Source organism: Pyrus communis, chromosome 7, assembly GCF_963583255.1.
Source record: "Pyrus communis chromosome 7, drPyrComm1.1, whole genome shotgun sequence".
NCBI classification, from domain to species: Eukaryota; Viridiplantae; Streptophyta; class Magnoliopsida; order Rosales; family Rosaceae; genus Pyrus; species Pyrus communis.
Window position 1 is genome coordinate 6576744 of NC_084809.1, and position 13578 is coordinate 6590321.

The 13578-nt window shown below is 36.9% G+C and overlaps 3 protein-coding genes across 4 annotated transcripts; 1 reads left to right on the plus strand and 2 right to left on the minus strand.

The window, feature by feature from the left end:
• Window positions 1-48: 48 nt before the first annotated feature.
• LOC137739377 (protein IQ-DOMAIN 33-like) lies at window positions 49-2652 on the minus strand. Its single transcript, XM_068478945.1, has 6 exons — window positions 2088-2652; window positions 1641-2000; window positions 1161-1349; window positions 965-1078; window positions 376-750; window positions 49-249 (listed from the first exon to the last, which is right to left on the minus strand). The coding sequence occupies exons 1-6, from the start codon at window positions 2157-2159 to the stop codon at window positions 154-156; spliced, it is 1206 nt and encodes a 401-aa protein (XP_068335046.1). The 5' UTR covers window positions 2160-2652; the 3' UTR covers window positions 49-153.
• A 2679-nt stretch (window positions 2653-5331) lies between these two features.
• On the plus strand, window positions 5332-10828 carry LOC137739355 (transcription initiation factor TFIID subunit 6-like). 2 transcript variants are annotated; one of them, XM_068478914.1, is made up of 13 exons: window positions 5332-5469; window positions 5607-5777; window positions 6048-6134; window positions 6215-6316; window positions 6403-6511; window positions 6968-7071; window positions 7159-7296; window positions 7389-7484; window positions 8084-8208; window positions 8599-8731; window positions 9325-9450; window positions 9530-9641; window positions 10304-10828. In XM_068478914.1, the coding sequence occupies exons 2-13, from the start codon at window positions 5652-5654 to the stop codon at window positions 10672-10674; spliced, it is 1629 nt and encodes a 542-aa protein (XP_068335015.1). In that variant the 5' UTR covers window positions 5332-5469; window positions 5607-5651; the 3' UTR covers window positions 10675-10828. The 2 variants fall into 2 exon arrangements, with proteins under 2 accessions (XP_068335015.1, XP_068335017.1); XM_068478916.1 differs by lacking the exon at window positions 5332-5469 and having other exon boundaries at window positions 5636-5777; window positions 6043-6134.
• Window positions 10829-10937: 109 nt separating this feature from the next.
• On the minus strand, window positions 10938-11390 carry LOC137738960 (uncharacterized). The gene has a single exon (XM_068478429.1). The coding sequence runs from the start codon at window positions 11350-11352 to the stop codon at window positions 10939-10941; it is 414 nt and encodes a 137-aa protein (XP_068334530.1). The 5' UTR covers window positions 11353-11390; the 3' UTR covers window position 10938.
• Between the last annotated feature and the right edge of the window lie 2188 nt (window positions 11391-13578).

Genomic DNA, 13578 nt, shown 5'->3' on the forward strand with positions numbered 1-13578 from the left:
AGGTTCTGTGAGTTGAATGTTTTTAACTCTCAGTTATCAAGCATCAGATTACATTAAGGGTCAAGTCCATTAGAATCCTCATACAAAGTGCATGGTAAATAGTAACAAGAATCTTATTTACTTAACAGAGATTCTAGTTGGGAATTATGTTCCTTAGAACGAAGAGTTTCTGCACTTGCTTCTCTCTGTTCGCTCTCTGTTGCGCTCTTCATCTTTATCGGCTTCCCGTGAACAATCCTTCTTGCTTACCTGTATCAATGTCGAAGCCAGTCATTGAATCAAACGCTGGAACTTAGTAATTTTGTTCTTCAAATGTCGATCCTCTTTTGACAATCTCAGTTCGGATCATAGCTCAAATAATGGACATGTCCTTACCTTGGGATACTCTTTCCCGCACACATAGCTTGGCATTGATTTTTGCCTCGATAGGCTTCTTGTAGTCTTGAACCTGTTTTTAGTTGGACTGAAGCCATCTCTCTCTAATGGTGTTACCGGAAAGTTATCAAATAGGACACCGACTTCATTAGATCCGCAGCTCTCTTTTTCTTCACCTGCCCCGTCGAACAGTCTCTTTCCGATGACAAATCTTTGGTTGCTGCTGTGAATTGGTTCAACCTGGTCGCTTATATGACTTTCCGCGGAGGAGATTTCAGTAGGGCGGGTTGCCATCCACCGTTCTAGCCAGCTCCAACCCATGTTCTGTTCTGTGCCATCAGATGTGGTGTGCCTTTTCTTTGAGCAGATCCTTAGCTTTAAACAAATAATACTAAGTTAAATAGTTTCCAAACCATACTAGAAGTCTTAGGACCTCTTTCAGGGCAAAATCTTGAGTGCAGTCAGTTATTTATCACTCTCTCTCTCTATCTCTCAGTCACGTGATTTCTCTTATCGTTTACGTCGCGTGAGATAGAGATAGAGAGAGGTTGTATCATCGGTTCCACGATAGAATGAATTTCAGATGTACCTGCTGTGAAAAGGCGTAAGCCAGTGCTCTCTGACGCCTTCTTGTTGCTTCCAGTCTGTTCTGCATTCTCATTTTTGATATGTTACTACTCACCGTGCTGTCATCCCAATCTTCCTGTAAATTTTAACGAATGTGGTTTTAGCATTACACAGTTGTAACTTGTAAGAATCGAATGGAAGAGTTGTTTGTGGTATACCTTCAGTTTTAGCGCCTGAGCTTGAGCTTTCTGTTGTGCCCGGTGGTGAGCAGCCGAATTTTCTCCTTGAATCGAGTAAACTTCCACAGAATTTCCTGTTTGAACTTCAACCGACGTGCCCAGAGATCCCCTACTTGGACTTTCCTGCTCACCATCCTTTGATTTAGCTCCTCCATTTCGACACCTAGTCTGAAATCCAAGCATTCTAATGACTATTAGCCAGAACTTCCAGTGCAGAACGATTTAGCATTTTCGAAACAATTTTAAGATAACTTCGGTTTTCTCTCTAGCTTAAATTGTAACATAAACCTGCAGATCGTGGTTGTAGGCATGTTAACTAGAGCTGATGTCGTCCTTTCAAAAGAAAATTGTAACATAAATCCCACTAAAAATCTTTGAATACTTGTAATTTCTGTTGAATTAATACTTTTTTTTTCTACAAGATGAGCGAATTGAAGTAATCTGATAGTGTCGAATTACCCGAAAGCCTCTAAATGCTGACTGGATGATGGTTGCTGCATGCTCTTCAGACATTGTTTTGGAGACCCAAGACTCAGCCTTTGCCACTTCCACATCTTCCTTAGTTGCTTCTCTTCCGATGTTTCCCTTGTCACTCAAGTCTTCTGGCATCGGCTGCGTGACAGTTGCCTCGGAGCTCCTAACCGAACTAGACTCCTCGTCTGCAACGGCTAAAACTGAATTAAACTGCGAGGCGGCAGTAGCCACGGAGCTCTTAACTGAAGCCGAATCATTCTCCGCCATGACGGAATTATATTCATCCCCACATAGGTACCATCTAACCGAGCTCCATCTTCTCCTCTCTGTCACATTGCTCCTCACCTGATGCCATCAAACAAAAACACAGATCACATTAATACATAGCACAGTTAGCAGGAGAGGGTTGCAGCATGTATGGCGGCAACTCACGTTGCTCTCGTATGTCCCGAAAGATCGGTGTCTCGAGAAAACACTCCTGACCAAACCTCCATTGATGCCCATCTCAACTGGAAAGCTCAAAGAAGATGCTCAAAAGACTGTTGCCAATTACAACGAGACCATCCAGAGTAGCTGAGTTTTCCTACATAATACATATGCTTCAGGAAATAGTTGATTAGTGCACTGAGATTCTCACTCAATTATACTACTAACCATAGTAAGATTCAGTGTAGAAGTGTTTATAAAGAGAAGAAATAAACCCGGGATTGTTATTAGCACTCCAAAAAAGTCATCCTGCAACATTCTCTTCCTCATTTTTTTTTCCGACAAGGAATGCAGGATTGACTTTTTTAGAGTTCTAATACATCTCTTAGAAACTAATACATTTAATTAGGAGAAAATTACTTGTTAAATGGGATTAAAATAGAAGATCTGCAGAGTAGAGAAGGCTTTAGAGCTGGATGGATCTGTAATTTAATCAGAAAAATAATAGAAGATGAAAAGTGAAAGATTAGATGATGAGGGGGGCATGGTGGGTTTGCTTTTTCATCCACTTTGTGCACATGGGTTCAGCACATTGGCCTCATATAAAGCTTACTTGCTGTTAGGACTATGTCTTACTTTCTGGTTACTTCTTCTGCTCTTTTTGTAGAGAAAAAAATTGGATGTCATTTAAGAATATCTATGTTCATTTATTTCACTTAACGTGTGATTTTGAAATATACTTAGATGAAATATACTTAGGTGACATCTAATGTTAAAATCACATGTCTTTAACATATCAATTTATCTCATTCATTACGTGACTTCTTATGCTATCTAATTAAGAGAAACTTGAGTATATGACCAGAGTTTTATCACTTTATCTCATGTGACATCTAATGTAAGAATTACCTGACTTTAACACATCACCTTCTCTCACTCATCACGTGGTTTCGTCTATTCTCTAGTGAAGAGAAACTTGAGTACGCCCAGAGTCTATCACCTTATCTCACTCATTACATGATTTTGAATTACTCTATCTCACTCTTCACATGATTTATCTTATCTTCTAATAAATAAAAATTTAAATGTAAATAAGTTCATATCCACTATACTATTTCTCTCGTTACGTAACTTTAAAATATACATTGGATTAATATGTATCATTCACGTGACTTTGGTGGCTCACTGTAACTTAGGTGGTCTTTATTTTAATCCAAATGAAATCATGCCGACAACTTTAGGCGCTGGTTGAGAGGCCAACATCCAAGAATGAGGTCGTACTATAATTTGCTGGATGGATAAGATGTGTTTAGAAAAGGTGAAATGCAACACCAATGTGTAGCAATTTAATTGCTTGGGGTGTTGCTGTGCTAAAAGTGGAAAATGAGCATTGGCTTTCTCCCTTTCCTTCTTTTTTTTTTATTTTTCTATTTTTTTATTTTTTTTTGGGGAGATTAAGGTTTGGGATTTTTAAGTAATTTAGATAGACATGCTTATGATATTAGGACTAGGATGGGACAGTTTTTTTTACCTTTAAAACTTTACCATCAAGTTTTTGATGCCTAAAATCGAGTGGAACTTTCTTATTTGAGTAAATTCTAGCAATAGTCATTCAATTAAAAATTCATTAGCTTTAGTCCTTCAACTCATCAAAACATGCTGTTATGGTTCGTTAGAATTTTCGTCAAAATGAGTCATGTGTCATGCACGTGAGGCTAAATCAAAGGGCAAATATGGAAAATCAAATAAGAAAAATTGTATCAATTGTCCCTCAACTTTAATTCAATTCGAGAAATAGTCCATCAACTTTAACCCAATTGGAGCAATGATCCCTCAACTTTTACTCAATTATAGAAATGGTCCCTCAACTTTAACCCAATTGTAGCAATGATCATTCTAACATAACTCATTTTGACTGAATTTTGACAGAGTTAACGAAAAGGACCATAACTACACATTTTGATGAGTTGAGTGACAAATGGTAATGGATTTTTAGTTGAGAGACCATTACTTCAATTTGATTAAAATTGAGGGACCATTGCTGCAATTCACTCTTTTATTTAGGTGTCTGTCTTCCCATTTTCATCAAAAAAACCACTTGCATGTTACAATTTTTTACCAAAATCAATACAGGAGGAGATAAATAAAGAGGGGCGGATGAAGAATACAAAAAATAAAATAAGGAAAACTAATAAAAAGCGCGTGAAAACTTTGAGTTTTAATCAAAATGACAAAAAGACGTTGTAAGTGAACAGTACCAGGAGTGACTTTTTAGAGTAAAAATGTCATTTTCGTTAAAAGTGAATAGTACCGAAAGTATTTCGTTAAAACTCCCAATAAAATAAGGAAGTATTTTTCGTAAAACCAATATGTGATCTAAAAGGTCACTAGAATCATTAAGACTTGAACCATAGTTCGATTTGTTACAATTCATAGAAAGCTGGGGTATTCTACCGACCTAAGTAGTTTATGACACGTGCAATGTAATTTTACCTGCGATGGTGAATAAATTTGAGAACTTTGTTACTCTCCTTGAATAGAGCATCTATAGTGAAGACATGCAAATTTGAGAAGTAAAAATCACATTTACATCTCATTTGCATCATGGGGACATGGAAATGTGAATGTAGATGTACATTTACATTTTTCTTTCCATAACTCATTGCGCCCATCTTCTAAAGCATAGAAAAAGATGTATGTATACAATTTCGATGAAGATCGATATTTATTTTATTGGAGAACTTTCCAATTAACAAAACATGTAAATGCTAATTTCAAGACATTCTGCATCTCTCATTAGAGGTGTTATGGCTCCACTACACAACCAATTATTTGGACATGTTTGAGACCGCTTTTGGATTAGATTTGAGAAAAGCGTAAGCAATTACTTTCAAGTATATTTTATTTCAAATCATTTTTTTTTTCTTGAACAAACGTTATTATTTATCCTAAGGGGAGGGTGAACTTAACCTCACAATAAGCTAGCATTAATGTAGTTAAAATTCACCTTTGATTAAAATTAAACTTAAAATTTCTCATTAACTTTACGATTTAAACGTAATTTTAATAAAAGCACTTCTAACAAAAATGAAAATAAGCACAACTGTATAAACGTTTTCTAGAGAAGTAACGGGCCTTAAGGTCGTGTTTAGCACTTTAATCAGCGGTTTGAGGCCCGACTCGAATATTTGACTTTCTAACCCGACCCGGGTATTCATCCGGAATCCTCCTTCCTTTTCTTATTATTATTTATTATTATTATTTTTCAGACTGAATCTTCTTCCTCCTTCCCGAGTGAACGACTGAAGCCTGCAACCACGGTTGCTCAAGCTGACGCTTTCATTCGTGCGTATTAGGGTTCTGCTTGGCTACCCAGAAAATTTGAAGGGTAGGAAAGAAAATCCGTTTTTATTCATTCCATAAGATCTTACACACCAAGATTCACAAAATGTTTGCGTCTTTACTTTTTACTACACATGTTGAAGTTTTTGATGGGAAATTGCTTACCGTGCTTGCTTGTTTCAGAAACACTGCTGTGAGACTGTGGTCAGTAGGAAGCAGTCGAGAATAATGAGCATTGTGCCCAAAGAGAATGTTGAAGTAATTGCACAGAGCATAGGAATCAACAACTTGTCTCCAGATGCTGCTCTTGCTCTCGCCCCCGATGTTGAATACCGCCTCCGTGAGATCATGCAGGTAAATTTTGAACTTTTCCGGCTTAATTCTGATGTGGGTTTGTTTTGACGTTGTCGTTTTCGATCGTTGAAGGTTGAACTAGTAAAATATGTAAGATTTGGGAATTGGGTTTACTTGTTTTTGTGGTAAGATTGGGACTGAATAGTTGGAAGTTGGGTTGGTTTTGTTTTGATTCGTCGGTGAAAAAGATAATGTAGTTATGCTTTTTTGGTGAATTGGGATTTGAGACATTGGAGGGTTGAGTATGATTTCATTGTGATGGAAGTACAGGAGGCTATTAAATGCATGCGTCACTCGAGGAGAACTAGATTGACAGCTGACGACGTTGATGGTGCACTCAACATAAGAAATGTAGAGGTGAGGTTTTCGATATGTTTCATTAGCATGGTTTTGTTTATTCTTTGAAATCTCATTTTGCTTCCTTTGACTTGCACCAGCCAATCTATGGTTATGTTTCCGGAGGTCCTTTGCGGTTCAAAAGAGCTATTGGGCACAGGGATTTGTATTACATTGACGAAAAGGATGTGGATTTTAAAGATGTATGTGTTACTGAGTAATCTGATTTCACTTTCTATTTGATTTTGTATGTTTCCTTTTAATCATTCACATTTATGTTTTACTGTAGGTGATTGAAGCTCCTTTACTAAAAGCACCACTTGATACTGGAATTGTTTGTCACTGGCTTGCTATAGAAGGCGTACAACCTGCAATTCCAGAAAATGCTCCTCTAGAAGGTTTTTTTTCTAACTTTGAAGATTGTGTGAATAATTGTTGATCACAAATCACACTTCCAATTTAGGAGTTTTGATTACTTCATAATATGAAAAGGTTAAGACTTTGGTATTCTAGGAATTAGCTGTAGTAAAGTAAAGCATTCTATGGGTTTTGTAGCACTATCTAAAGTCTAAAGTTGTGTGAAGCATGAAATGCCTAGTATCTTCTTTCTTAAAAACTACTCGGTGTCTCCAATGTACAAGACATTTTTCATGATTTTGTGAGTGTTAAGGTTTTCTGCAGTTTGTGTCACATTCTTCTTTTTTGGTTGTCTTGAATTCAATCTTTGTATCCACTGATAATTTTTTTTATTACAATTATGGGGAACTAGAATTAACTCCATTTTTTTACTTTTGTTAGCTCAAGTTTGGGATCTCACTTATGGAATTTGTGTAATTTGTGTTCTTCTTCTGTAGTACTCGCACCTCCTTCTGATGGTAAAAGTTATGAACAAAAGGGCGATGGACTTCCCGTTGACATTAAATTACCTGTTAAGCATGTATTATCTAGGGAGCTTCAGGTACATATTTCACTTGTCTGATCCTATACTGGAAGTACTTCATTTTGCAGCTTGTTTACATATTCCTTCTCTTTGTTGTCTTTGCAGTTATATTTTGACAAAATCACTGAGCTTGTTGTGAGTAGGTCTGATTTGGTTTTGTTTAAAGAAGCATTAGTGAGTTTGGCCACTGATTCGGGACTTCATCCATTAGTTCCTTATTTCACATGCTTTATCGCTGACGAGGTATAATTCTTGAAACTGTCAATGATAGCTACAAGAAGGGTAAGATATGTAGCCATTGCTTACTTATACCAACTGTTCTTAATGTATATAAGGTTGCTCGTGGCTTGAATGATTATGCACTTCTATTTGCTTTGATGCGAGTTGTTCAGAGTCTTCTCCAGAATCCTCACATACACATAGAACCTTATGTAAGTGCTTCGTTCTTCTTTGTTTCCTTTTTTTTTTTTTTCAAACGAAAGCCGTATGTGACTAATTTTCTATTATTGTATTTATAGGGTTATGTGCACATCTGTATAATCATGTCTTAGTTGAATTCTGTAATTTTCTGGTTTGACGATTGGGTAGGCTGATGGCAGTATCCCTAAAACATATGTTAAGGTGGATGCAACCCCATTAATATGGTGGATTGGCCTTCTAAGGATATCACCTTTACTTTTTTATGGCCTTCCTCCTGTCCCTTTTCAGTTTCTTTCTAAAAAATTTCATCTGGGAACTCATGCTATTTATGTTGAAGGGTTCTCTTGTTTGGACTAGACTTTGGAAGAGACTCTAAGAAAAGACTTAAAGTACTTGGATCTAATGGAATACGTGACACAGAACTGAGCGCAGTGGCGTTCTAAAATTTTTATAGCTAACCCCACTTAGTGGGAAAAGGCTTTGTTGTTCTCTTGTTTGGACTCAGTTGTCCATCATGGGACTGAAGTATGTAAGGTGGTGATTAGGATAAAATATGTTACTTATATGGGAGTTTTATTCTGAGACCTCTATTGTTTTTGCTCTTGATCAGCTGCACCAATTGATGCCATCTGTGGTCACTTGCCTTGTTGCAAAAAGGTTAGGCAACAGGTTTGCTGACAATCATTGGGAACTTAGAGACTTCACTGCAAACCTGGTTGCTTCAATCTGCAAAAGGTTAGGCTTGTTATTTTTGGTTAAAATTCCTTTTACCTTCATGCTTATCTTTCAGCTGGCATGCTTCCCTTTTCTTGTACTTTCTCTGACATCTGTTCTTGAGATATCACCTCCTACTTTTCTCTTGTGACTTGACCTTGGTCACGTCCAGACCTATTTTCGCACTTTTGTGATCCTTGTGTATTAAGCAACTAAAAGTAGGTTTTTAGTGTGCATCATGTTAAGTGAAACTGGACTAGCATAGTCAATCTGCCTAGCATGATTGTTGTTTTAAAAATATCTCTTTACCATGGAAGCAAAGCTTTGTATTTTCATTTCAAATTCCATGCGTATATTTTGGTATGAATTTGTCATCTTACCTATGAGTTTCAATATCTGAATTTGTTACAGGTTTGGGCATGTATATAACACTCTCCAGTCACGTCTTACGAAAACTTTGGTCAATGCATTTTTGGACCCAAAGCGGACATTGACTCAACACTACGGTGCAATTCAAGGTTTAGCTGCTCTAGGGCCCAATGTGGTAATGCCTCATGCTTCTTGCAACTAAGAAAATCAGTTCAGTAGACAGTCTATAAAGCAGTAAATGTTTTGGAATATAAATTCAACTTGAAGTAATATCTCTCGTGTTCTTCCCATAAGTTTCTGTTAGCATATTCTTGTTATCTATTTTCATACATTGAAAAGAGAATTATGTACTGGTAAATAAAGCTAGGTGGCTCCAGGCCTGTTTGCCTGCAAGTTTATGCACTGCCTGCAACTGCATTATCTTCTTAGTCTCTTTATTCTGAGTCCTAGAAGTTCAATATGGTGGAATGGAAGATATTTGCAATACCTTTTCCAAGAATTTCTCTTTTGCTAATGAGTTGTTTCTAGAAAAATGAAGATGTTGCAATATCTTTACTCTCTATAACATATGAACTCTTATTCTAAAAAGTCATTTACCTCGATTTTCTAGGCTATAGTAATTTGTCAATCTTTTTTTCATTAGAAATCTACTTCCATGTTTTACTCATCTTCAAGGATTTGGTTTTCTGGGAATATGAATCTTTATTTATTTATATTTTTTTGAACACGAAGGGTTCTTTACTGTTGGGTGATTATTTTTCACTGCAGGTTCGCCTTCTTGTACTGCCAAATCTGGAGTCATATCTGCGACTTCTTGAACCAGAGCTTCTTCTTGACAAGCAAAAGAATGAGATGAAGCGGCATGAAGCGTGGCGTGTGTATGGAGCCTTGTTGGTGAGTCTATTTTCATGCCTGTATATACTGTTGGAAAATCTTAAGAAAGGCTTCCTAATGAGAGCTTGCGCTTTTCCAGAATGCAGCAGGTCAATGCATATATGATAGGCTCAAGATGTTCCCACTTTTGCCATCTCCAGCGCCGCAATCTTATTGGAAGACCAAGGGGAGACTCCTTATTACTCTGCCAAGTAAGACATTTAACGGCTTATGTTTTCTTAAATGATGGCACTTCAACCACTTCAAATGAGTTACACTACTAATATATGCTTGGTTTAGAATGAATCGTATTTCCTAAGGGTATTATACAAGCATAGAACCAGCATAAATGGGCTTCTGGTTTTAAAATTTTCCTTGTACCTTTGTTCTACATCTTTCCACCATCCTTCCTCCACTCTTCATATCCTCTTTTCTCCCATGTGTTTCTCCGCTATCTCTTACACACAATAAGAACTCGTGACCCTAAATTGCTAGATTGGTTTGTAAGTTTCTTGCAATATAATAGATTACACTACTCAAACGGGTATACAAGAAGCATAAGCACTATCACGTCTGTGGGTTGAGTACCTTTAAGCTACAAGCTTATTTTATGTTGTCCAATTGTAACAAATCAGCCATGCAATGGTGCAAGATAGAGTTTCCGTTTTCATAGCCCCCTCCTATCCTTTTTGGGTATGGGATTCTGCTCTTATGTGTAGACTTTGGGCATAATGAAGGAAGCACCCCCTTGGATGTGTGTGATTGGAAAGCTGATGAATAGGGTTTCTTGTCCAGGAAGGAGAAGAAACCCTTAGTTTTCAAGGTTTATTATTTAGATTAAGTCTTAACTCTGATTCTTATTTACATAATCAAGATAAGCGCAAGCAAAGTGCGGAGCACATGGAAGAGCAACCACCCCTGAAGAAAATTACAACTGATGGGCCAACGGATTTGTCACCAACTACTTCTTCACCATCTCACATGGAAGTAGACAGAGCAGCTCCAGCAGGGGAAACTGATGCAGGCCCCTCCTCGTCCTCTCAGAAGATGCCGAACGAGAGCATTCCACACATCACAAGTAGAATGGGCAAGCCTGTTGGTCAGTCTCTAAAGAAATCAGCTCTCCTCACTCAGGTTTGGAAGGATGACTTGAATTCTGGGCATCTCCTGGTTTCATTGTTTGAGTTGTTCGGTGAAAACATCCTCTCCTTCGTTCCAGCTCCCGAGATGTGTTTATTTTTGTAACCATTTGTAGCAATCTTACTCATGATTAGGAGTACAAAGTAAAATTAGAACGAGAGATTTCAGTATGAAATATGTGTATAAATTCAGTAGAAACTTAGATAAAATTTTAATTGAATTTTACAAACATTTACTTTAGCTATCTTCGATCTCTTCATCCTCATTTATTTTTTATCGAACTTGAACATAAAAATCAACAATGCAGAAGGCTCATCGTAATTAAATAGAAAAGTACAATCTATTAAAAGTGCTTAATTAATCAACTGCTTAAACTTCGGTACTGGAGTACTCCTTTTCCACTGCTTTCTTCAGGAAGCTATCTTCTTCCAGCAGCATTTGAACTGGCAAGAACCCCATCCCATTGGCCATAGCAAGCATCATCCGCTTGGTTTCAGCCTTGAACTCCTCCAAATCAACCGCCCCGTTCGAGTCATGATCAAACTGCACGAACAGCGAGTCGTAGACATGAGCAATCTCTTCGGGGTCTGGCTTCACATCAATGCCATAGTGGGTTTCAAAGACCCTCAGAGACTGAAGCTCCTTCAGCATCTCTGCATAAGAAAGCAGACCATCGTGGTTGGTGTCAAGATGAGCAAAACGGTCGCGTATTGAGAGGCTGAATGCTTCTTCATCTTCCACAAAGTTGACAATGGTGGCACCATCCAACATTTCTACACTCATCTTCTCTTATGCTAGCTTGGGAATTGATCACAAGGAAATTAGGATTGATTTGTATTTTGGTTGTAAATTAAACAAGCGATGGAAATGTTAATTATTTATACACATGCATGAGGCACTATTTTGTTTTTTGGCCCCTTGTTTCTCTAATCCATAGGTTTTATGGACTTTGTTTCTGTAAACAAAGTTAATCAACTTTACCAGCCAACTAAAGGAAAGAAAATGAAAATAGACCGACCGACGTCGTAAGTGGTCTATTGCTTTGGATTCATCTTTAATATTGTAGTTGAATTTAAATCAATCGACCACTTGTAATTTTGATTGCTAAATTATTTGGCTCGCAGAGTTGAAATTATCCAAAGTGACTAGAGTAGTCTACTTTTATTTTTTGTACTCAAGTTTGATTCTTCATTCCTGTAATTTAAAAAAAATCTAGTGTATACTTGACCCTAAGAATGGCTTGGTATTTTTCTTAAATCTAATTTTTTTTGTTTTTTTTGTTTTAAAGAATAAGTTCCAAGTATCTTCTTCCACTTCGGATGCCTTCATAGTAATAGATTACTTTTAAGTCAAATAACTTGGGTTCATTTTGATGACATTTGAAAGTCGTATAACATATTATATTAATATTTGTTAAAGTAAAATGAACCATTCAAATCCAATTGGCCATAGACATGTCTGCAAAGTCAAATTCAGAATAAATTGACCACAGAGGACGCGTTGTCAAACTGAGCAGAAAATAACCTTTCGGTGAGAAAACACACTGATTTTGCACTCCTCTGCGTGTGGCTGTGTTATTCTTTCTCCACTTCTACTCGAGACAAAATATGAACCATAATATCACTAGTAAACAGTGACAGATTCAAGATTTCAAGATAAAGGGATCCTAAAATAAAAGTTCAAAAAAAATATTAAACTAGTTTGGTTCCATATCATTATTTTTATTGAATTTGGTTCATTAAATAATCAAAATTAATCAACCACATCAAGTGGTTCAGTGGTAAGGGCACGGATTAATTTCGGCTCTCAAAATACAAAAAAAAAAAGGAGGTCATGACTCTACAAAGATGAAATTTGTTAATGTAACATATATATTACAATTGGGAGTTGAGACTAGAGTCTAGGATTAAAAAACTTAAATGAATTTGGGAGAAATAAAATTAGACAGCTAGAGGTGGTGGAACGACAAATAGTGTTGGGGGATGGGGTAATTTGAGTTTAAAGTTGGGAGGTTGGGACGATTTGGGGTTGGAAGTTCTTAAATATAATTTGGGGATATTGGAAAGGACCGGTGTTCTTGGGCGCTGTATAAAAAACAGAAATATTTTAGTTTTTAAATCTTTTATAATTACATGGCTAAAAAACGCTGTCGTTTCGACTAGGTCTTTTAAAACAAAAATTAGAAACCTCTTTTTTTTTCGTTATAAGCACTGTTGCATGCACATCCATACATGCAACAAGATTCTCCACTGCACCTGCCCAAATTTTTGGAGGGTCCCAAAGGTCGATCACAGGTGTTTCTTCGGACTTCCGGAGGGTTCCGGGATCTCCTGGGTCCCTATATGGATCTGCCAATGCTTGCAAAGAAAAGGAAAGAAAGATAAAAAAAGGTTACTGTTTTGCATACGTCGTTTGAGTTCAGTTGATTAAGAGTACTATCTTGCTTATTTGAATTCTCAATTCAGATTTCTGAATATCTTTTGTATTTAAAACAACAAGAGAGTATTACCAAAAAGGGCTTTCAATGAAACTAGAAAATATATTCAAGACAATTTTTACCAATTGTATGTCGGTCGAAGCTGTATGAGATGAGCGAGTGGTCTAAATTGCAATTTGCAGGCTCCCTCCATGCTATCTATTCATTGAAGATTGACATGCAGACATGCATGTATGTCCACGACTATTTTTATAGAGCAGTCCCCATGCAACTTAATTTGTCATGATCTTTCTGACTCTCACTGACTCACTCCATATGTCCAAGGCATGTGCATAACATGGAGCCCCACGCCAGAGTCAAAGTTACAATCTTATTCAATTTACGCCACTCGTAACGTCAATATTCATCTATCTCGTTCTTAATTACATATCATTTATCTCGATTCAAATCTACAAATTATTTCGACAGTTCCCATATCAAATTTGGTCTTTTCTAGTGTTTAAAAAATCAGTATATGTCCATCCACCGTTGATTAGTTGTGCATTTGACGCTCACATTTAAACAAATCGATT